Here is a 25,513-nt window from a genome sequence, read left to right on the forward strand (position 1 = left end):
CCTACCCTCCCTCCCCTAGTTGTCATGTGACGTACCCCTCCCCAGGTGTTTGGCTTGAGTCTGGCGAACTTCATTGATTCGCCCGCACAGTAGGGCTCTTTGTGTCCCAGCCTGTGAGAAACTCGGCCTATCCTCTCCCCACAGGTGGAACTTTAACTTCACCCCAAGGTCTCAGTCTCTGCCTTCATGTGAGCCACCAGGTTATTATTCCACTTAGTCACTAACAAATTTGCCAAGTATTTGTTCCTTCCACTGGTAATGTTTGAGGCTGTAGGTGGTCGTTAGATGATGCTGCATTTTTTTAACTATGCTTTGATCAGTTTGAACCTTTTTGTGTGGATGAGCCTCTCTGCCTGCAATCACATCCTCAAATTATTATTATTATAAAACTGTACGCTGACTTGTCACCCCTGTCAAGAGTCCATTCTGTTGTAAGTGATTTGCTGAAGTGGAAAAAGGCCTCTAATACACTTTTCTTTGATTGTCATTTTAAATGTCTGTACCCGTCTCTTGCTGTGAATCTCTCAGTGGTGCTCATCCTGTCTGTCTCTCTGCGGTTGTGTCTCTGCCCCCACCCTCCCTCAGCCCCATCAGTCAGCGCTGCAGTCCCTGGCTGTGTGAGGCAGTGCGACTGGAATGAGAAACACAGTCAACACAGAGAAACCCTTCTCTCAGCTTTGCCTCGATACTGGCCGTCACCATGACAACAGAGGATTTTAGATGGGCCGAGATGCACAGGGTTATGTGATGCATTTCGGGAGTTTGTGTCTTGTGTGTTTTTGGACAGAGAAGAAAGTTACAATGTGTTGAGGAGTGTAATGAGTCAGTCATCTCATGGTTTGGTCCTATATGTGATACAGACATGGCTGTTTGAAACACTCATCATGTGACACAACTATGGTAGTACACGATTTCTGCTTAAAATGTATTCTTCTGATGCTTAAATTTTTAAAAGACAGTTTTTTTTAAATATTTTTTTTCTCAGATTTTTGGTGCAGAATGCAAATGATGAATGCCTCAAATAAAAACATACATCAAGCAATCTAAAATGAAAATAAAAAATTTACCAGATTAGAGCTGTGTCGATTCTTTTGATTAGTCAATTGGTAGATGATTAATCGGCAACTATTTTAATAGTCAATTAATGCTTCAGTTTCTTTTCAACCAAAAAAGACATATCTCTCTGGTTTTAGCTTCTTTTACATGATAACTCGCTGCTTTTCTCATATGTGATAGAAATTGAAATATCTTTTTGGACTGATTGTCAGATAAAGCAAGGAATTTGAAGACCATCTTATATTTTGGTAAATTATAAAGGGCATTTTTCAATATTGTCTGACATTTTATAGACAAAATGGATTGTCAGGCAAGCAAGAAACTAAGTTGCGGAGTTTCTTATTCAGTAATTAAAATTACCATTAATTGCAGCCTTATCGCTAAGTATCTCAATGTTAAGACATTGAGTAAATGTGAGAAGTTTGCTGGAGTATCTTTTCCAAACACCTTAGTTGGCCAATACTCAAATAAAACATGCAGTTTTTATATTTCCCACCAAGGTAAGGAACATAACTGCCAAAAATCCATAAAATTTAGTTTATCTAGCTTTCCATTTTTGAGTTCATGATGTATAGTTGCACATTTTTCTTTGATGAAATATTGTGCCATTATAGGCTGTGGCACCCTTGTGATGGTCTCTTTGAAGTAGGGTGCCAGAAATATTTACAGGCTCGGGGAGAGGTTTTAGGGACAGTAAAATATCCATCTGTCAGTGCACTTTCAAGGAATGATGAAGTCAATTCTGTGTAGTTTTTTCACTTAGATATTTGTTTTGTAAGGATTTTAATCTGAAGTTCTGAGTCATTCTCTGAATTTGTCCTGTCTAATCCCTCACCCCATATTAACTCTGGCAACCCGCTCCATTATTTGGGTTTGCTAAATATTGCCACTCCCTTAAAAACAGGGTTCTGTGCAGAGCAGCAGTGGAACAATAATGATGTGATTCTAGCTGGCATCTGAAATGAGCTTTTAATATCTCTAGTTTTCCCATCCTTTTTTTAATCTTACGGCAATGAGTATGTGTCGATAACTGTGTGTGAGAGTGTGTGAGAGAGTGTGTGTGAGAGTGTGTGAGAACTGAGCCAGTCCAGGCTGACCAATAAAACCACAGATTTACAATGCTGCCCTGTAGGTGCAAGCTCGCCCTCTTCCTTTCCTTGGGAAAGGCTTCTATCATAAGGACTCCATTTCCCATAACAGCATCAATTTTGGGGAATTTTTGTGAGCTGGTGGTTAAAGAGGCAACAGCATTTCACTTAATGTCATTATGTAAAGCTTGAAATGTAATGGCATTTTGTGTATGTTGGGTCATTTAGCTACTAATAATGTAGAATGAATTGTCCAATTACTTTTGAGCCTCTGAAAATGAGGGACCATTTATAAAAATGGCTGTACTTCCTAAACGTTTAATGCAATAATTTTGTTAAACCCCTGGAATTAAAGAGGAAAGTCTGTACTTCAATCACAAATCATGGCTTTGTTTCAAATCCATTGTAGTGGTGTATAGAGGCAAAACTAAGAAAAACTGTGTCGCTGTCCAAAGACTTATGGACCTAACTGTATCTCTGCGAGGGGTTCAGCATCACTGAGGTTCTCCACTGATATATATATATTAACCAGTCATGAACTTAAAATAATCGCATTAAAAGGCATAAAATCAATTTTCTAATCGTTGGATCAAAACATTAAGCTTCTTTTTTCATTGTTTCCTTCTCCACACTTTTCACTCCCATTCCTGCCTGCCCTACATTCAGAACCCCCTAGCCCCTCCTTTCTATTATTTATTTGATTTCTTTTCAGAATAAATTCAGTGCATCACAGTTGAAATTAAAACAACATCATTAGAGACTTTTATGATCACAGGGTGTGTTAAAATTCGGATTTATGCAAAGGGCTGTCAGAGCGAAAGAAGCAGAAACCCTTAGAGAAGCTCCATCAAACATAAATGAAATTCCTGCCACAGAGGGTGACATGGTAGCTCAGACCAAGGGTCCCACAAACCAAGCCCATCCTTCATGTCAGACATCTAAGAACGCTTTGAGTCCTCAACACTCGCAGCATCAATCACTCTACCTTAGAAAGAAAGAAAGAAAGAGACTTTGCTGATACTCCCCGTAGCTTAACTAAAGGAAGTAGTCTTCTCTTCTTTTTTCCCCCCTTTTTGGATGTGTGGACTGGGTAATTTTCACATTTTCTCGTATAGGTTGAAGCTTAAGAGTAAAAGGAGCTGAATAGACAGGCTCTTACATAAATGAAACATTGTATTATTTGGCTTGGTCACACTAGATGTATTTACAGTGATATTAAGTAAAACAAAAATTGAAGCAATGAAAGAAGCCTGTTGCATCAACGGACAATAAGTTTGATCATAAGTTTGAATGTAAAGTCAACACTGTTTTACACTAACTACATAAGTAGTTCTTTTTATTAAAAACAATTCATCTGCAGCTAAGCTAAGTAGTCCATGATTAAAAGATTGTCACAGAAAGTGACATTTCACCTCGTGCAGCCTTACACAACTAAGAAGTGACGGGAAATAAGAAACCAACTACAATACCAGTCTGTTTAATTAAAAATTAGTTCACAAGTGAAATTATACATGATTTTCTAACTAGTATAAGGTACTTCTTTAATAATTCAGTTATCATTTACTGATTGATTCTGCTGTACTATACATCCTTTTTGATAAGGTAAGGATGGCTGTATCACACAAATATGGTAATCAATGGCTAAAACTTCGATAAAGGTCTCTGGAAAACTTCCATCTAGCTGAATATATTCTGCCAAAATCAACACATATTTTGCAAGCATTATTTATCCTTGGAGATATACTGTAGATCTGGCATTTTTCCCATTTTAAGATATAATCTTCCTATCTGTCAGTCCTTCTTTAGAAAATGTGTTCATATTGGGCCAGCTTTCCAAGTTATGTGAACCTCCTAATAAGAGGGAGCTTCTGTCTTTTTCCATCTCCTAAATAAAATCTGCCTACCCACCATTATGGCAGTTTGGATCAGTTCTGCATTACCACAATCCTTGACAGCTTATGGGTAACCCAGCACATATAACTTGGGAGAGAATTCAAAGTCATTGCTAGTGATCTCATTTATACAGTTGTGGACTTGTTCCCAGAAGTTTTGACTCTTAAGGTAGTGCCAGAGAGCATGGAGTAATGAACCCTCTGAATTCTGACATTTCCAGCAGTCTGCTGTGTTTTTAAGACCTAATTGATGTAATCTAGATGGTGTCTAATAGAAGCGATTGAGGATTTTAAGTTGAATGAGTCTTACTTTTACATCCCTCAACAACTTTCTTTTGATTTTTGGCATATCCTATTCCATTCTAACTCATTAAATGGAAGTTTTAAATCTTTCTCCCAGTTAGTCCTTAATGCTGCTAAAGTGTTGTAGCCTGGCAAAATATTTTTCAATATTATTTGGAGGCCTCATGACCCAGTCAAGATATATTTTAATGAAATCAGAGCGCAATTAAGATTGCTGGGGGGGTGCTATTGGAGAACCCAGCACAGTAGACAGCAAGTGCCTCAATTGTAAGTACTGCCACATACTGGATCTTGGGAGACCAAACTCCACACCTTCTTCTGAAATGGTTTAATGGCACCTGACTGTTTAATCAGTGCAACTAATGTTGCACTTTATCTCGATGAACCAATGTGCCCCCCTAGAACAGTTATTGGCACCCTAAATCTTTCTTGTGGCTATCTAGAAGCTTCTTGCACCTGTCTGCTGGTAGTTTCTGCCACTCTTCCACTGCTATGCGTTCAAGCTCTTTTAAGTTTGCAGGAGTCCTTTTTTACAAAGGCAGATTTCAGCTCTCTCCAAAGGTTTTAAATGGGATTTAACTCAAGACTCATTGCTGGCCACTTTAAAACAATACCCTCTTGTCCTGTTCAACCATTCTTGTGCTGCTGGATGTGTGCTCTTGGTCAATGTCCTGCTGAAAGACCCAAGACCTCCACCTCAAGCCAAGTTTTCTGATACTGGATAACACATTTCGCTCTAAAATGCCTCGGTAATCTTCTGATTTCATCATTCATTTAATACATTGAGTGCCTCCAGTACCAGAGCAAAGCAGCCCCACAGCATGATAAAACCTCCACCATGTTTTACTGTAGGTAGATTGTTCTTCCCTTATGTGCTTCATTTCGTCATCTATAAACAAACTGATGCAATGCATTCCCAAAGAGCTCTACTTTGGTTTCATCTGTCCATAGAACATTATCAGAAAAAAGACTGTGGCTTATCTATGAAAGTTTTGGAAACATTAGTCTTGGCTTTTTGTTCCTTTCTTTCGATAGTGGTGTCCTCCTTGGCCTTCGCACGTGGAGACCTACTTGGATTAGAGCATAGCATATGGAAAGGGCGGAGACCACCAATCCAGATTGCTCCATGTCAAACTAAACCGCTTTAAATGACTTGTGTGGTGTTTTTTCCACCATCCGCATCAACCTTTGCAGATTTCTCTCATTTAGTTTCTTCTTAGCGCCACATCCTGGAAGCATCTTAACAGTTTGACTATGAAACTTCTTCATAATATTATGAACTATTTAAACATTTGTTATGTACGTAACAATAATGTTTTTTGATAATAGCATTTCTGATTCAGTCAGACAGCTCTCTTATCTCTGCCATTGTGAAAAAGAAACTGGAAACAATCAGCCCCTTTTTTGTGCAGTAAAACCATGATTCATTGGTTAATTCAGGTCATGTGAATACTGAAAATTAAGCACAGATGGGTCTTGTTTTTTTTTATTTTCTTTGAGGAACTAATTTCAATTAATCAAAAGGATGCCAATAATTGTGTCAAGTGTGCATTTTATTTAATTTTTTTTATTTCGCTATAAAAGTTTTTTTTTTTTTTTTAAATTGCATTTATTTCTTAAGATATTCTAAATTCTGTACTTAATATTAAGGTGGGGCAATAATTTCAACCAGGACTGCACATTGGGTTTGAACTTCTCTCTCTAGCTCTTTTTTCCTAAACTGTTTTTTTTTTTTACACAACTATTTGTGGCACTTTTCATGCCAACAACTGATTTCACCGCTATGAATGTCTTTGAGGGGAGACTGTCTGAAAATGTGCACCCTTATCCCTGTTTTTAAACAATATCGCAGCTCACCCCTCCCTAAACAATTTGTCTCTGACAGTGTCAAACAGCACATCATATGACCTAGTTGTACTGTTGCTTACGTTTATCTCAGAGACAGGTTTTTGATCTTCAATCTCTCAGAGTAGAAACTACCTATTATACACATCTGTAAAATACAGCTCAACGTAAGTTCACGTACATCGTCATTACATTTTACAATGACTGTGTTTCTTCAGTGCGTAATGACAACTGTATTCTGATGCTTAGATTTCATTGCTTCCTGATTGCTGTCCTCACGCTCTCCTTCTCTGCAGCCTCAGACTCTTAATTGGCTTCCCTGCTGCCGTTGTCTCCCTGTGTCTACCATTCCTGTGGTTTTCTGTACATTTTCTGTTTTCAACTGTAATTCGGCCCCTTGTATGTTTTCATAAGGAACCTATATAGGTATAATTGTAGTGTGCCTTCCTGCCGTGTGGCTAGTTGAGGATTGCTTAGGTACAGGAGGGTGTGCAGGCTTTCCTAGGCTTAGCTTGGTTTAAACTGAGCTGGCTCTTGTGTGAGCCTTGTCATGTCATGCCTTACCCTGCAGTTGGTCTAATATTGTCTTTGTCATATCTTTATTCCTGTCTGGACTGTGAATGTAGATTTTTGTTGCTTCTGCCTTACTTTGCTTTAGAATAGTTGTTCACATTCTTTCTATTTACCTCATGTAGATTAATTGCATTATGACATCTAGACTTGGGAAACAGAGTGCTTGATATGTTTTCCCCTCTAGAAACATTACCAAATCACTCTCAATCTCTTTTTCACATTATACACGTTGTCTGTGGCATATGGACATGCAAGAGACTGTCACCTGTTACCTTACTCCACCTTTTCCACGTCCCTCAAAGCCTCAATGCCTTCACACGCACATATATAGTACATACACATTTATTCCTCTGTGCCCGTTAATAGTTGGAGTGGAGAGCAAAGTGTCTCAGGGGCCTGTGTGTATGTACGTGTGTGTGCGAACGCACATGCTCGCTTGTGTGTTCAGGAAGAGTGCGACCGTAAGCGATGCATACCAGATGTTTTAGAAATGAGGTGGGTTTCACTGGAACGTAACACATTCCCAGGGATGTTTGCGGAAAGAAATTCTCCCTCATCTGTCGAGCATGTTCTGCACCCCCCTCATCCCCCGAGGAGGGTATGCATCCTGTCGGTCTGTCTGTGTCTGTGTCTCTGTGTGTGTGTGTGTGTGTGTGTGTGTGTGTGTGTGTGTGTGTGTGTGTGTGTGTGTGTGTGTGTGTGTGTGTCGTGCAACTGTAAACACCATGCATATGTAGATAGTGGTGTGTAAAGCTGGTGATTTGTGTATTTAACTTGGTCGACACATCTCTTAGAAGGTATGTCCTCCTCCCTCCGTTTCCTGATGGGTAAAAATTGTTTCAGCTCAGGCCTAAAATGATCCAGGGTGATATTTGACATAGTGTGGTTGTGTGTCTGAGTATGTGTGGCATGGGATTAGGCGACAGCTGCATATTGAATGGCTTAAGCAGCAGTCTGACACTATGGGTGTGCCTTTGTCTATTTGCATTAGCAAAGTAAAGTCTGAGCACTCTCACCTGCACATGAGAGGAGTGGGCAAACCGGGCCACAGACAAGGCACATACTGTACAATCAGCTAGGTCTGTGAGTATTGATTATTATTATTTATCATTGATTAATCTGCCTATTTTGTAGATTAATCATTGAATCATTTGATATTTAAATTGGTGAAAAGTCCAAGGTGAGCCCTTAGGATTGATGGCATGGTCCAAACAACAGGCTAAAATCCAAAGAGATTCAGTTTACTCTTACACAGGACAAGAAAAGCAGCAGAAGTTTGAATCAGAAGAATATTTGGAAAATTACTTAAATGATTAATGGATTATCAAAATAGTTTAGTTATTTTTAGTTGAGTTATTTATTTATATATTTATTTATTTATATTGATATAGATATAGATATATATATATATATATATATAGATATAGATAGATAGAGATAGAGATATAGATATATAGAGATAGAGATATAGATAAATAGAGATAGATAGATTATTATATGATTGATATAGATAGATTTTATATATATTTTATATAGATATATATAGATATATTTTATATATATATAGATATTATATATATATATATTATATATTTATATATGTTTGTTTGTTTGTATGTATATGTTTATGTGTATATGTATGTGTGTATGTATATGTTTATGTGTATATGTATGTATATATATATACACACACACATATATAGACACATATATATATATATATATATATATATATACACACACACACACACACACACACACACACACACACACACACACACACACACACACACACACACACATATATATATATATATATATATATACATATATACATATCTATCTAGAGATAGATAGATAGAGATAGAGATATCTATCTAGAGATAGATAGATAGAGATAGAGATATCTATCTAGAGATAGATAGATAGAGATAGAGATATCTATCTAAAAATAGATAGATAGAGATAGAGATATCTATATATATATGTGTATATATATGTGTTCTTGCAGAAAATGAGTTAGTCTAGCAGTGCAAGGCCAGGGTGAAGTTATTCACTAAGTTCAAACCTAGTTTTTACTCAATTTAAAATTATTTATGCAGAAATAAACATTTTTACTGTAAGGTGAGATCTAGTCCATACATGTTATAAAAATGTATGAAAATACTCTTGGAAAAATGATTTGTGTCTAATATTGTTACTGCTTCTCCCTCATGAAAAATGCCAATACTGTGCATTCCAGGATTTTAAACTAATAGGCACAAGATGCCTCCTACTTTACTCCAAAGTCCATTCTCAATGTCGTTGCACAGGAGGTTTCAAGTTTCCATACTTTAAGTCCCACAGAAGTGTAATATAACAAAGTCATGCTGGTGCAGTACGCACATGTCTTAACAACAGATTTAAAGTAGGCAGAGACTTTCTCACTTTACCAGATGAATGTGAAAACAGCCTTGTAGTGTCAAACTCTGCACATTGATCATTCTGCACAGTGATGATAAAACCTCCAATTGAAGTGATCATAAGCAAAATACATTTTTGAGTGGGGTGAGACTTTGAACTGTATCAAATTAAACTCTTTGAATTAGTTGAACCTTTTGTTTTTAGTTTCTTTGAAATGGTTCAGTGTTTCTAACTTTGTTTGCTGTTGTAGGTTTTTATCAATATATATATTACGCATACATTGATTATTGTCTCATCCCTCTTCAACTCAATGAATCAACCACATCAGTATCCAGACCAATTAGTGTCTGCTTCCTCAGTAAACTTTATCATAGAAATAAGCTAAGCCAAAACTGTATTTCTGGTGCCTGACTCACTGGCTGTAACTCTTAACTCCAGACGCCCAGGTGGTTACTGAGCTTCCCAATCCATCCACACATACAGGTGGGTGTAAGTGGCACTGCCTCTTCACCTCAGCAACTGCCTCCATGGCTCTTGGAGTAGATCAACAGGATCAGCCTCTCTGCTGTAGGCAGGCTATAGAAAGACAGCACCTCCTTTAGCTTAAAGGCTGAATGTTGTAATGATGACTACAGGATGACATGTTTTATTTTTTTTAAGTTTTTCTATTCTAAGGATAAATCTAATATAGCTGTTAATTGCTCTAAAGTTTCAATTTTTAACTAGCATCTAAGGATTTGCTTCCTTTGTTGTTGCTGACAAGGTGTCTTAACGTATGTTGTTGGCATTCTGTGCTATAAAAATGCAGCCTGATTGTAGGTAAGAGCTGGTCTGTATAGTCTATACAAAAGTTAGTCTGTGTTTGACTCAGGTCTGTACTACAGTTGTTCTCAGCAGTGTTTTCTTACTTGAATCCTGAACGAGACAAATCATTTCCTGCTGCTCACCCATGCAAATTCCTGCCACTTTTCTAACATATGCTTCTCAAGTAAAAACTGAATATAAAAAAAACATAAAACTTAAAAGTTAGCAAATGAGCAGTTAGCAAATGATCATGCTGCTGGTCAGCAGGATTTTTAACATAACTCTGATTTACTATTTGTTAATTTAGTGTGTATGTTAAATTAACTCAACTCTTTCTCTCTTTCAGTCCTCTGCGCTAAAAACCTGGTGAAAAAGGATTTCTTCCGTAAGTATCTGCCAGTGACAGCTGTTTATGATAAACCTATATTTTCTTTTCACACGCTGTTTTCCCTTTTGGTTGGATAAATGATGCATGCACTGTAAAGACCTTTTGAGAGTGAGAAATTTGGTTCACTTTACTGTTGGCTGACAACAACAGACTAGGATCTACTTATACAGCCATTTCAGCAGATGTGAATGGTTTACTTCATATATCCATGGTAGTAGAAAAGTGTTTTCTACACAGTGCCCCATCCCTCTAAACACAAAATTGCAGACTCTAGTGTGAATCCTGATATAATGTGTCTACAATAACGTCACTGAATCATGTGACAGTGAGCATACTGCCATTTTGGTCAACTTTCCACAACCACTTAGTGTAAAATAGATTTAAGAAGTCATGTGTAGGTGTCTATAGTGTTGAGTGTTTTGGTGTGTTTGGGTCAGGATGTCATGGTGAATGAGCATGTAAAGGTCCTCTGCTCACTCAGGTGGTTTCTGTTGTGCCCATTCCTGCCATTCCAATGCTCAGGAGCTGAGCAAACTTTCAGTTAGTGAGCTGGTGGAGAGCAGCACTGAAACCATAAATAAAAACATCTGTGTTTTTATTTGTGAACTTAATCTATATGGTGCTTCTTTGTTTTTATCATTGTGCATGTGTTGATGCATTTGTGTCTGTTATTGTGCATGCTTCATCCACATATACTTATTTGCAGCTAGGATCATTTGCATTATCAATTGATTTCTCTATACTTTGTGGAGCAATGAATCATGTAGTGTATAAAATGTCAAAAATAATAACAAATGTCAATCACTAATCATCAGAGACCAAACTGTTTCAAATAATGTAAAACAGAGAAAAAAGAGCAACTCTGCACAACACAGCCAACAGATACGTTGCAACCACCAACAGGTTTTATATTTTTCCTAATAAATGACTTAAATAATTACTTATCAAACTTGGAATTGCCTGATTGCCAGAGGACCTCATTTGGCATCAAAAGACAAAACGTCTGTGGAAGTAAGTAATTTGTCTGGACAGGTCCCAAAGCAGAAAAGTTGTCTTTATCTCCATCTGCCATGTAGCAAGCTAACACCGCCGTGTAATGTTGTCCTTTGTGTCTTGTTAAACTTTTTGCTATGTGTTATTTATTCTTGGTCAATGTGGCTGAGACTGAGAGTGGTGGTGTTCTGTTTTCTTCTCTCTCTGTAGGCCTCCCTGATCCCTTTGCCAAGGTGGTTGTGGACGGCTCAGGGCAATGCCACTCTACAGACACTGTGAGAAACACACTTGACCCCAAGTGGAATCAACACTACGACCTGTGAGTCCCAGAGCATTTTTATGGCTTTTCTCACTAAGTCATTTCTTGCATCTGTTTTCAGAGAGAGAAAAAAAAAACAGATTCCTTCTTGGTTTATTTGAATACCTCCCACCTACCTAAAGACTTAATCTGATTACAAACAGCAGTTTGATTTTTATGTCTTTCTATATTTAACCTGGATAAGTGAGCATACTGAGACGTGTCAGACTGCTTTTAAAAGGACGTGAACAGTTACAGATGTAAACAGCCGTTGCATCTGGCCTCTCACTTATCTAGATACTCTGTAATTACATAACCCTTTCGCGCCAGCAAAAAGTCTAAAAATGTCCTTTGGAACAGTATTTAAAGCACCGAAAAGGAGGGGCGTCTCCAATAGTATTTTCTTCCATTGACTAAAACACGTGCATGTCTTGTTGTACCCTGATTGCCTTTTCCCAAAGATAGTTTGTCCTGTGAAAGTAGCCTGGAAAAAATAGAGACAGAGCGCGTGAGTGAAAATGTGAGAGTGAAAGTTTCCAGTATTCGCCCGGTGTTTATCCAAATCGTCATGCGTAGCCAGCAGCAAGAGGAAGCACATGTCTCCGTTTGTTTGGTTGCCGGGGATACAGGACCCTCTCTCTACATGGCTGTTAAATTAGCTGCTCATGTCAAATTTGACAAGAGGGAAAAAGTCACGCGCAGATGCACACAACTTAAAGATAAATAGATGGGGAAGAGGACACAGACTCGTGGCTCAGTGGAGCTTCTCTGCACTAATTTGTCCCAAGAGCCTACAGACGTTGCTCAATTATTATGAAAATGACTCATGTTTCTGTGCCAGTGATAAGTTTAATGTCACTCTACCCATTTTACTGTCTGTCATGGTTTATCCTGATGGCCAGCACAAGGAATCTCAGCCATTGTGGTGGAGGAGAGAGGTTTTAATTGACGGAGAGCAGCCTAGAAATCTGGCTTGCTGGTTCTAACTTATTAAAATAGGGCCTGTAACACCTGGTGTTCCGAATACAGCCTAGTGCATTAAAGCTGTTGGCAGTGACTCTTTTTTTCCATTTGTTATATGTGCTCCTGTGAGGTTGTAGAAATCCTTTCTGTGTGTGTGTGTGTGTGTGTGTGTGTGTGTGTGTGTGTGTGTGTGTGTGTGTGTGTGTGTGTGTGTGTGTGTGTGTGTGTGTGTGTGTGTGTGTGTGTGTGTGTGTGTGTGTGTGTGTGTGTGTGTGTGTGTGTGTGTGTGTGTGTGTGTGTGTGTGTGTGTGTGTGTGTGTGTGTGTGTGTGTGTCCACAGCCTTGGTTTCATTGGTCAGCCACAGCCCTGGCCTGTGAACTGTGACCCTTCAGTTTTGTTGCAGGATGTGGCCAACATGCCAGGGATAGCAGACACGGTTATTGCGGCTGCCTGCCACTCTTCCCCATTCTGCCTGTACCAAGTGTGTGAAAACAGACAATGACTAAGAACTACAGCATATCATTGAAATTAAGGAAACATTAGAATTGATAAAAAAAATCTATCTGCAATGTTAATTGCCCAGTCCAGACTCAAATTATTTACACTCACTCATCATCCATCTATTTTCCTCCCACTATCTGAACTGATAGAGGGCTGGATTTTTATGTACGCCCTCAGTCTAACAACAGCACCATTAATGGCTATATTAGCTCCTCAGTATTACTATGTAGGGCTGGGCAAAAGGAAAATATGAAAGTGCCACTGTACAGTAAAAGCAGAGATTCCCCTGATATTTATGTTTATCAGAGAAATCATCTGTTACATTAAAACATCAAAAGTACATTGTATCAGTGGAGTGGTGATAATGGGAAGTCACTGAAGCTGTTATTTTCAGCAAGAATTCTTCATGTATCAAGTTTCAAAATATTAACAAATATCCATCCAGGTGTAGTTATGATTTATTTCAAACTGCTTTCATTTCAAAAAGCAATGTTATGTGATGAATGTGATCACGTATCCTTTTTATATTGGTGATTACAGTTTGTTTTAATCTTTCTAGAGCAGTGCTTCCCAGCCATTTGTCTGATCTACCTCCATAGTCCTGTCAGATGAACTCAAGTACCCATTCATCAACAATATCAGTAATGTTCCAAATAATTTCATTTTAACTGGATGTTTTTTGACTCTAACCCTATAAAAGTTGATATTGTCACAGTATTTTTCTCATACCATTGAACTGACTCATTTTTGACTCGCTTTTTTAAATAGTAATTCCTATTTTTTTCCAATTAGTGTAGCTTCTCCACTTTCTTTCCTCATACCTGCCTAGTGCAGAAGTATCTCCTACATGTATACATGTATCCCTTTTTGGGAATCACTGTTTTATAGTGTTTAGTTTTTAACAGCATCCAAAAACAGATTTAGCTGTTCACAAGTGTAAGTCCACATTTCTAAAACAAGTGCCAATCAATTTGAGTGCAACAGCAGGTTCCAGTCCCAAGCTGTGAATCTTGGTAGTGGGGCTACCCTTTTGTTATGTTTGTTGCTGTAAAGCTTTTCTTATACTTTGACCATATTCCTTGGCAGTAACTTGGTGTGGAAAAAAGCTACTAAAAACAGTGTTCAAGATGCCTGACAGTCTGCCAAATAAAAGGATGTATTTAGAGAGCACATCTGCCTCTTTAAATCTGCTGCCTTTTCCTTTTATTGCAATTTTCCCATTGTCTCTTACACGATGTGTGTGTGTGTGTGTGTGTGGGGGGGTAATTCTGGTCTGGTATTAAAAATCTTTGCTAGACTAATGAATTTTATTACATGGAGACTGATCCAGATGACCAGGGTTGGTTATAATACTTCCCTCCCGTAATGTCTGTCAGACATAGCAGCTCTCTCACATCGCACCCCAGACAGGCATTTGGCGTGGACTCAAAATGTCCAGACGTCTTACTCACAGCCCCTTTGTTTCATATCCCTTTGGTTAGCAGCACGATAATTACAGTGGGATGCAGTACTGCAAATCGTACAGATGATTAGTTTTTGACTGAAGGAGGGAGCCCACCCGAGCAGATGTGCCACAACAGGTTCTCATGGTGAGATTTTATCACACCCTGGCCTCGCCTGACACACGAGGCAGAGAACACTGCAATATGAATGTACTGGAGGAGACAGAAACAGGCAGTCAGGAAATGATCTGTCTGTTTTATGTAGCTGTCTCTCATTCCCAACACGTTTGGCTGTCTGTATACAATACAATTACCTGATCAAGTTCTTTACTGGCACAGCACACAAAGAAATGCTTCTTTAACGTTGTTGTTTTTAGCTAAGATAGCGGCATGGCTCTATGGATGGCAATGTCGGTCTGTTAGTCGGTCGGTTCACCACTTTGGTCCAGACTGAAATATCTCAACGACTATTTAGATGGATTTACCATGAAATTTGGAACACGCATTAATGGTCCCTCTCAGGACAAACTATAATGACTTTAGTGATCCCTTAACATTCATCTACCGCCACCATCAATTCAGAATTTAATTTGTCCAATATTTTGGTTTACAACCTAGTATTTGCAAAGTTAATGACATTCCCATCAGCATCTGTGTTTAGTGCTAATTAGCAAATGTTAGCATTCTAACGCGCTAAACTAAGATGGTCATCATGGTTAGCATGATACCTGCTAAACAACAGCATGTTAGCATTGTCAAAGTCAAAGCGACGCTCTGCTTTAGAAAAGCCTCACAGAGCTGCTAGCATGGCTTTAGACTTTTCATCTTGTTGTTTTAGCTTTTGTTCTGTAATTATTGCTTGAAAACCACCTCTTACTATTTGATGTTGTTTACTTTCTCCCCATTAGTGCAATCGCATATCTGCCTGCTACTCCATGCAACTCATTCACAATTTCTTTTTTTTAAACTGGTAGATGTGCATGCAGTATGTCTCTTATATAGTTGTAGAATTTCTCCTGAACTAACTGCTTCAAAACAATTTACTAGGAGGCAAAAAACCCTCAATTTATATTACTAATATCTATGACAACCCTCTATATTTGACAGCATGATTTATGACCTTAACCTAGTTTAATCACGCTCTTCATTTTTACAATTTTCTTTTTATTTATTAGGCAAAATGTGTTGTATTTATTTTTCTTAAAATGTTATGATAATGAATTCTGTTCAAACCAAAAGAGGCTAGAGAGCTGAAAGGTTGTTTTCTGCATTATTTTAAAAAGCCATTTTATAGGATGAATATAGACTCTCTTTACACAGTCAGAAACAGTCACATTTTAGAGTATTTTCTAAGTTTCAGTAGTTTAGTTGCTGCTCATCCAGTCATTGTAGCTTAAATTTTATGTCCTCTCTCTGTACTGATTCTCTCCTCGCTCAAGTCCTCTGTCTCACTTCCTCTGATATCTGGGGAGGGCTGTCATGAATATTATGAATGATTCACAGGATCACAGTCTGCTTATGGTATTCTGTCACATACTCAGACACTCAGGGTCTGATTTACTGGCTCGAAAATCCCTTTCTGCCTCCCCACCTTCCTGTTCCGTTTCCATGTCCTGACTGCGTCTTGTAATGTGTCCTTGACGACAAGATTTAGCAGTAGCCTCTGTAGCGGATGTGTGTCTCCCTGCATTGCTTGGGACATCCTGAGTGAGACTTTTGTCAGTACATGTTGTGTCACATATTGACATCCCCAGCACTTCTCTAGTAAGGTTTAACAGCTTAATTTTAATGTGAAATTATGTTTCACAGCAGAGATTATCACAGAAACTGAAACTGCAATACAGACACTGTTCATTAAAACTGGTTATATCACTGATTTTCATGGTGTCTATGAGAGAGCCTCTCATCATTGAATATTAATTATGTCTCATTTTATTTATTTCTCTCAGATACATTGGAAAATCAGACTCCATCACTATCAGTGTATGGAATCACAAGAAGATTCACAAGAAGCAAGGGGCTGGGTTCCTGGGCTGTGTACGCCTTCTGTCCAACGCTATTAACCGCCTTAAAGACACGGGCTGTAAGTGTCAGTGTTACTCAACTGTAGCTTCCTGTCTATGTACAGTCACATTTTCATTTATTATAATTGTTATGTTTTACAAATCTCTAAATTCTACATGACACTGTCTGGGCGTAAATAAAGCGTAAATATCTGTGGTTTGGAAAGCCTGGAAGGTTAAGATGTTGGTCCAAAAAATCTACGAGATTGATTACCGGAATTTCCAAATAATGTAAAGTGGTACAGAAATGGATACTGACAGCTAATATCATAAATATTTACATATGTTACCATTCAGTGTTTCTCACGCAAAAGAATTCTGTGTATTTTTGATGTCCGAAAATGTGTTGAGTGCATTACCTTCCTCTTAAAACATTTGTAAAGTCAATTTCTTAGATATTTTAAATCATTAATTGTTCACATTCGTGTTTGCAAGCATGCAGTCTTCATTGCAGCAGAATAGTTTTAGACCTGCGGCAGGATGCGAATCACACCACACGTTCCTATAAGCGTCCTCTTCTGCGTGCATAAAACAAATAAAATGAGGACTCACTCATAAAAACATTCTTCCACTAGCACAAGTAGTGGTCAAAAACACCACAGGGTACCTTTTTAAATGCTTTTAGCACAGTAGAGATCTTCATAGAAGAATTGCCGTTAGTGGTAAATTACAACATACTGTGTATATAATGTAACTTTATTAGAAATAAAAACAGACACAAATTTGTTGGTGCTGTTTCACTTCAAAAATATTGTGCAGCTTTAATGCAGTGATTTTTTTTTTTTTTTTTTTTTTTTTTAATTAATTTTTTTTCTTCCAGATTGGCTCATTCTGACGTTATTAAATTGTAGCAAATCTGGATTACAGATCTTGTTGCCAAGCTATCCGTAACTTGTGTGTTTTGCTTTTGTGAACTATTTAAGTATCATTTCATTTCCTCAGTTCATTACTCTCTACTGGTGACGAGAATAACTTTTGAATTGCTAATCGCAATTTTCCATGAAATGTCAATAGTTGGTACAGAATGATATGATTGCTATAGCCCTAATGGTAAAATTAAGCCGTATCCATCAAGGCAGTCTTACACCTGTAGTTTGATAAGAAGCAGAGGTTATAACTCAGTGATGCTGTCAGAGCTAAGTGACGGAACATAGAGTAGCTCCTTTTAATGTCCTGTCTCCCTCACTAGGGCTGACAGAGGCCAGACCAGGGTGTGAGAGGGGTCAACACTCTGCCCCTGCCAGAACAGGAAGAGCCAATCAACATCACCCTGCAATTAAAGTAAAAATGTCTCATGTCAGAAGCTAACTGGATAAATGAGATAGAGGCTTTAGTAAATGACTCCTTGTAAAAGCAGTGCCAGACAGTTGTTGCTTCAACAAAGTGGTCTGGAGTGATTTCTCTGCATGTTGAGCCAGTACCTGCTCACTGTGCCTGCGCCCTCGTAGGCAGAAACGGGAAAGAATCCCACCGCTTTTCCTAGAAACCCCTGACACTCCTGTTTTCCTGGAGCGACACAGGAAACCTGAACCTTGTGCCACAGCTGTGAGTGGTTTGCCTTTGCATTTCCTTTCTCTCTGGCCTCCTCCTCACCCCTTAGCTGCAACTTCAGTCTCCTCCATAGACTGGCAGCATGTGCACACACGTACATAAACACAAAATGCCATTGTGACTAACCTCCCTCTATCTCTGTCTGCCGATCTAGACAACCGGTCATTTCACGCAGACATGGATAATTGTACAGCTATTTAAGTGTAAGCTTAGATTTGTTGTGTTCTTTCTGTTGTGGTCTCTCCCCCTCTGTGTATTTGTCATTCTTTTGTTTTTTGTGTGCATTTACCAGCAGTTGAAATTTTGTCCCCTCCGCAGGCCTTAGAGAGGACACTGGGTTGACTACAACATTTGTGTATAATTGTAGAGTGTCTTGGGTTGACTGTAACCTAATTGCAGGGTGTCTGTGTTTCTTGTCTTTGTGTATTTGACTGCACAAGTATTTAAATGTATATACTTTTATGCATCTCAATATGAGTGCGCTTTTGTCCGTACATTTTTACTGTCTGTGTGTGTGGACTGTCTGTTTTCTTTGTGGCTGCTGACCTCTGGCCAGCCTTGTAACGGTTTGACCATTGCCTGTTTTGGTCCCTGTTTAGTCTAGACAGACATCCTGAGCTGATCTGCATGACACTCAGACAACAGAGAGCAGATAGTGGCATTTCTCATGTCTGCAGGCAACTTGGACATTTTTTTTTTTTGGTCTGTTTTTTTTTTTTTTTTTTTCTTTCTTTCTGCCTGATCTCTCCCTTTCTCCCTCACTCTCAAATTCCGCAGACTTTAAGAAGTTCAGACAAAGAGTTTCCAGACTTTGGCAGAAGTTCATGTCCATGCTAAGACTTAGCGGAATAGTGCAGGCTTTGTACTAAAATTTGTCAAATGTTTGACCTCTGTAGTTGAACTGAAGCCTGCTCTGTACCGATGCTCAATGAGATTTTTACAGCCCATGGCTGTTCCACAGACCAGACCATCTGTTCCAGGGCAAAGCCAAGCTGTGGTCTGCAGACAGAAGAATGAGAGACAGATAATGAGGGAGAGAGGAATTGACTCTTGAGTGATGTATATGATACACAGCAATGGAACTTGTCCATTGAGGAAAAAAAATATCCTAGCTCATGCTAGCTTACATGCATCTCTCAGAAACTAATGAATCTTCTTTTCTCTTTCTTTTTCTCCCCATTCTTTCTTTCATCTTTATTCTCATTTTCTGTTTCTCTAATTGTGTTCTTTCTCTCCTTTTCTCCTTTTTCTCTTTTCCCTTCCTTTGCTTCTGCAATCTCTCCACTTCTTCTTTTTGTCCTCTCCTAAACAGACCAGAGACTAGACCTGAACAAGCTGAGTCCCAATGACAGTGACACAGTCAGAGGCCAAATAGTGGGTGAGTACACGTAGACACGCAAACAAGGATGGGAAGTTGCATCAAAATCAAATAACTACTACTGGAGTTAATTCCACTGACTGTTTTCTTCATCATGATGTATAGTATGTTGTCCTTCATTCAGTGTGTATTGAATATTCATGAAAGGTGGTATACTAACCACTCAAGGGCAACAAGGCTACAGGGAAGGTGATTTAAAAATAATATCAGTATTTTCCATAAAAATATCCAGTCATCCTTTATTGTTTGCTCTGACAGTTCTTGTAATAATCATGTAAGTTGTAATGACCTTCCATGTTCTGTTTTGTTTGTGTTGACGCATAGAAAAAATAGTTGAAAAATACCCTTGAAGATATGCTTTAATGTTATTATAACTATAGATATATGAAATATTTTGAGGCCTAGTTTTCCGAGTGTGGTAAATGTCACATTTATCAGTGTTTGTGTAAAATGTAGGATTAGATTTCATAATACCATAACATCTGACTCTCTCTACAGAAGGAAAAAATAGAAAATAATAAAAGAAAATGCCGCTAACCTTATTCCGTTTACTCATAAAGATATATAGCTCAGTTTCTCAGTTTTCTTTGATAAAATATCTGTCCTTGCACTGTAATCTGCTCTCTAGTAATCCTAGTGTGTGCATCTGTCTGCCATGTGTTGCTGCAGTGAGCCTGCAGTCTAGGGACCGGATAGGCACAGGTGGCCCTGTGGTGGACTGCAGTCGGCTGTTTGACAATGATCTTCCAGATGGGTGAGTGAGTTGGGGGATATCTCTTATCATCTCAGGAGGATTTTTTAAGAGGCTGTTTCAAATCCTAAACAAGAAATGCTGCCTTAAAGTACAGGGGCAAAGACATACAGAATATGATATTTGCATGTGGTGAGACAGCAGCGAGACTACTAGATGGTTCTGTGGCTATAACCATGTCCGCACACTGCTGTGTCTGTGTATGTTTCTGCTGCCAGCTGGGAGGAGAGGAGGACTGCGTCTGGACGAATCCAGTACTTGAACCACATCACACGCACCACACAGTGGGAGAGGCCTACCAGGTGAGTACCCTCTGCAGCCCACAGAAACTCAAACCCAGACCTCTTAAATCAAACAGCAACAGGTTGATGGAAGACCTCATCTCTGACCTCAGTGCTCCCAAACTGGGGAACTCCGTCCAAAACTGGAGTGGGCTCCTCAAAAAAAAAAAAAGAAAAAGGAAAAAAAAAAGGTGTCAGACACAATGCTCCAGTCAGTGGTGTTTAATGATCTGGATGAGCCAGGGAAGAGTGTCAATAGAGGCATCTCATCTGTCTGTCTCGATCTTTTGTACTTGTGTTCCTTTTAACTGTCTATCAGCGACCTCCCTATTTATTACTCAGTTCTTACCATGTTTTACCTCAGACAGTCTCAGTATATAGTCTGTGTTTGATAGTCTGTTGGTTTGCTGCCTTACATGGATTTCTTAGTTAGAGCATAAAGACTTCCTAAATGCTACCGATTGATTTGCTGCTGTTTGTGCTTGAGGAGATGTCTTCCTCCTTTTCATTCCTCTTATACTTTCTTATATTCTGTCTTTCTTTCTTACAATGATTAACCATTATCTAAACTTTTCATCTTGGTCCTCTATGTGGTTGTTCTATTCCCCATCATCCTCCCTTACCCCTTTCAGGCCTGCATCAGAGTACTCCAGCCCTGGCCGGCCCCTCAGCTGCATCGTGGATGAGAACACGCCCATCAGTACGAACGGTGCCACACCCACCACAGCATTGCCACCAATTGACGGTGACCAGCGGGCCCAGGAGAGACGGGTCCGCTCGCAAAGGCACCGCAACTACATGAGCAGAACCCACCTGCACACGCCTCCAGACCTGCCTGAGGGATATGGTGAGTGGGAAACCAGAACCAAAGAGTGGACTTGCACTGTATGCAGTATATATGAACATACACATGAGCAATTCAAAAGACTAGAATGGTTTTAGACTTACATATATTTTGCAGGTTGCCTTGCAGCCGGAATAATATAAACCTTATATAAGTCTTATTGCTTAGTCCTTATTAAAGTAATTTTAATTGTACAAGGATTGTGTAGTGTATGTACTATTATGTGTTACAATATATATTACCAAATATGAGCAGATCTTAAACCACAACACTTACTGTAAGTGATGATTAAGTGTGTGGAAACTAGTTAGCAACTTAACAGAGAAGTCTGAATAGTTATCTAAGAAGTATGAATGTCTGAAATAGTTAGCCAAAAGTAATTAATGAACAGTTCAGATAGTTATCTGAAAGTAATAGATACATGGCTGAAATAGATAGCTAAAAGTAATGAATAAATGGTTGAAATGTCTAGCTTCTAACACTAGCAGAAGGAATGCAAACTTCGACCATACTAATCTAAACACTGAAAGTTAAATAATATGAAAAAAAATATTGTAACAGTATTCACTTTTATATAGTAGTGTTAAATAACATCCAGTTTAAAATCAGCTTAAAAGAACCCACCGTTGGCACATGACAGCGGTGTTGATAAGAGGTACTTGTGGGTGCACGTCTTAAAAAAAAGTTGGAAACCACCTAATACTGTATGTTAACTCCAGCTTTCTAATCTTGAGAAAGATAAATATTTAATATTCTCATTACACCATAGAATGCAATTTTTTTTATAAAATCCCCTACGAGTTGTTTCTACCTCTACTATGAATCGTGTCATCATTGTAATACTGTTATGTTAATTGTTTCGCCTCTGCCCTCCTCATTGCTCAACACTGGGCTCAGTAACCCAGCTAATCTGTGTCCTCATTCAGTACAGCTGCTCTGATGACGCTGCAGCTCCACACAAGGAGTCTGGAATACTGGCTCCATTTTAGACAATCTAATTGAATTGATCTAGTTGTTAAAGGCTGGCAGCAGCCGTTCACTCCCCCCCCCGTTCTCCTTTCTGCACACAGTCAAACAATCAACTGCATTCATGTAAAAGCAAACACACACACACACACACACACACAAACTGCGATCCCTACACAGCCTTAGGGAGTTTTGTTTATCCTCACAGTAAAATCTTGTGAGGATTTGGGAGTCAGAGCCATAGAAGCGTATCATAGCTTTACCCTCAGTCCCACCGATTAGGCTGCTCTGAGGCTCACTACACTTGTCTCTTTATTTCTCTTGCTCTCTCTATCGCTGTCTTACTTTCTTAATGCTTGGGTAGTTCTTATAAAATCTGTCAGCAGCTCTGATGCTCCTTATGTGAGCTCACACAAACCAAGAAATGTCACCCCGTGTGTCGAATGTATAGCGTGCACTCATCGGGTGGGTGGGGGTTTGGAAGGTTATGTGTACATGCATGTTAAAGCAGGGTAGTGGGTCCAAAGAGATGCCAGAGCAGAGCTCTCTGGCAGGCAGCTCCATGGAAATATCTCTGTCAGGCTGTGATGAATGAGCTCACCAACTCAAAAGTCAGACAGCCCCATCTCTCCTCTACTTTCCTCTACAATGTTCTTCACACTGTCTCTCACCTCCCCTCCTCCTCTCACAGCCTCCTCTGCTGCTTCCTGGCTGCCTTTTGGGATATCCACTGACTCAGGCAGTCCTTTTATCTCCATCTGTGTGATCTCTCTCAGACAGATTATTAGCAAGATCTGTCTACATGTGGCACATCAATTAAACTCAGTTTCAATTTTCCATATATGTTAAACAGTTAACATGCACTTGATGCCAAGATTGAAGCAAAATGTTCCTGTTTCTTCCTTTTTAAATTTATTCACACCAAGGATCCCCAAATCTTGCATCAATTAACCCTCTTTTTATATCTTTATACAGAGCAAAGGACCACGCAGCAAGGCCAAGTGTACTTCCTCCATACTCAGACAGGTGTCAGTACCTGGCACGACCCCCGAGTACCCAGGTATGACCTCAGGGAGATGACATAACATCATCATTATCACTTTTTATTGTTTTGCTCTTTTCACTATTCACAATACATATTGTAAAATATATGAAACGCAAGAATAACGAAGTGGGGTGTCCACAGTTGCTGAAAACAGTCAACTTACATACCGACACTGACAGAACCCATAGCTTGTGTCGTGACAGTCTTTTAGTCCTGGTCCCCTTGTATTTTGCCGTAAACCTGCAGCTGATTATGAGTCTGACATGCTGTGAGAAGACCCATGTCACTGGGCTCTGAGAGCGATTCAGTCCTCTGGCACGAGTGTTGAAAGGCCTTACTTTGAGACACGTGGCCAACAGCACACAGGTCTCAGTCAGCCATACCAGAGGCAGTTGGGCAATACTCACTCAGGCAAGTGGGTCTTATTGATCACCATATTCCAAAAGAAATGCACATGCACAGAGATCTATATGTGCATGTGAAAAAACTGGAATCGGTGCACATCAGGCGCTATCAATAAAACATGACTTATCATAATACCTGGCCACTGCTCTCTTGCAGTCTATCAATATATGAGTGATAGGGGATATTTTTATTCCTCTTTATAGGAGGCTATTGGTCAAGCCACACCTTACTGAGTGCTCCTCAGACAGCTCCAACATTAGCAGATGGCTTAGCTGCCAAGCTCTCATCCCTCGTGAGGCTCCAGTCCCCTTGGCTTTAACCATGCAAAACAGAAAAGTCAGCACCAGCATAGTGAGCCTGCTTTAATTTCTTAACCTTTTTTTTCCATGGAGTCCAACTTAAGGGGGTTGCAGGGCATCAGTATATAATTTAGTTGGGAGGAAGAAGAAAAATAGAATAAAAGTGATTTCTCAGACATCTCGGACTCCTGCTTATCCGCCTGAGTCCAATTAGTCAGTGCTTTGATATGTTTTATATCTAGAATTTGATGTGTGTGCTTTGTCTCTCTTTTTCGCTGTCCCACCCTACGTTGCTTCTATTTTTCTTCAGTCCTCGCGTAATAATGCTTTGCCGCGTGTTGTGTTCTCTTCCGTTGCATCTCAGAGACCTGAGCAATGTGAACTGTGAGGAACTGGGTCCTCTACCTCCAGGATGGGAGATACGGAACACTGCCACAGGGAGGGTTTACTTTGTCGACCACAACAACCGAACCACGCAGTTCACAGACCCACGCCTCTCTGCCAACCTGCATCTAGTCCTAAAGTGAGTTCTACAGAACCCTTGAGCCATAAAAATGTAATCGTGAAATAATTTAGACAGTACATAAAAAACAGGGTATAAAAGTGGAGAGATTTATTTTGTCTTTGTTTTGTCTTTGTATTTTGTCTTTGATTCTTTTGAATCATCTGTAGTCCAAGTCCTAATGGTTCTCGAGGAGGGATCGAAAGTCAGAATGTCAGGTAAGGTTTGGGCTTCGTGCCAGTAGTCCTCCCTGCACACAAATAGGAACACACACAAGCACACAATCTCTCAGAATTTCACAGACTTACTCACTTTGCCTCCCCCTCAGTCAATGTTTTACAGTGAGATACCGTGCCAAGGCATGTTCACCACCTGTAGGTGCTCAGCACTCAGAGAAGCACTTGTGCAGAGCAGACGTTCGCGCACAAACACACACACACATACACAAAGAAATACATAAACACACTCCCCCGCAGTCTTTCTTTCCACACAAAAATCAAATTCCTCAGCCCCATGGAGGTTTTGATCCTAAAGGCATTTTAACACACAATCCGTCACAAAGCTGGCTTTGGCCAGACATCACATAGCAGAGTGGAAACCAAGGCTGCAGTGTCTGTAGCTGAGGAGCGTCTTACATCCAGGAGACGGAGCATAAATTTGATGCCCAAGTCAATGAACGAACTGTGTGCATGTGTTTGTGTGCATCTGTGGAAATTTGTGTGTGTTGCTTTGTGCCTCCATGCTTTGTACATGCCTGTTTGCACAGATGCACGTCTTCAGAATTTCTTCCCCTGTGCAGCTGTTAAAACACATAATATGCTATGATAGCCATAGAATTACCCATAGGCGTTTGCTCCACAAAGGTGGAGCAGTGTATG

At 39.4% G+C, this 25,513-nt stretch overlaps 1 protein-coding gene across 1 annotated transcript in view; it reads left to right on the plus strand.

Annotated features, from left to right (window-relative positions):
- Positions 1–25,513, plus strand: part of smurf2 (SMAD specific E3 ubiquitin protein ligase 2) — a 48,423-nt gene that overhangs the window by 14,599 nt on the left and 8,311 nt on the right. Inside the window, exons 2-11 of the mRNA XM_040119832.1 lie at positions 10,311–10,349; positions 11,556–11,664; positions 16,500–16,633; positions 19,477–19,542; positions 20,212–20,296; positions 20,512–20,595; positions 21,207–21,421; positions 23,360–23,444; positions 24,498–24,656; positions 24,806–24,853. Of these exons, the coding sequence (XP_039975766.1) occupies positions 10,311–10,349; positions 11,556–11,664; positions 16,500–16,633; positions 19,477–19,542; positions 20,212–20,296; positions 20,512–20,595; positions 21,207–21,421; positions 23,360–23,444; positions 24,498–24,656; positions 24,806–24,853 (1,024 nt within the window). The remainder of the gene's footprint in view (positions 1–10,310; positions 10,350–11,555; positions 11,665–16,499; positions 16,634–19,476; positions 19,543–20,211; positions 20,297–20,511; positions 20,596–21,206; positions 21,422–23,359; positions 23,445–24,497; positions 24,657–24,805; positions 24,854–25,513) is intronic.

The sequence above is a fragment of the Xiphias gladius genome, chromosome 3, assembly GCF_016859285.1.
Source record: "Xiphias gladius isolate SHS-SW01 ecotype Sanya breed wild chromosome 3, ASM1685928v1, whole genome shotgun sequence".
NCBI classification, from domain to species: Eukaryota; Metazoa; Chordata; class Actinopteri; order Istiophoriformes; family Xiphiidae; genus Xiphias; species Xiphias gladius.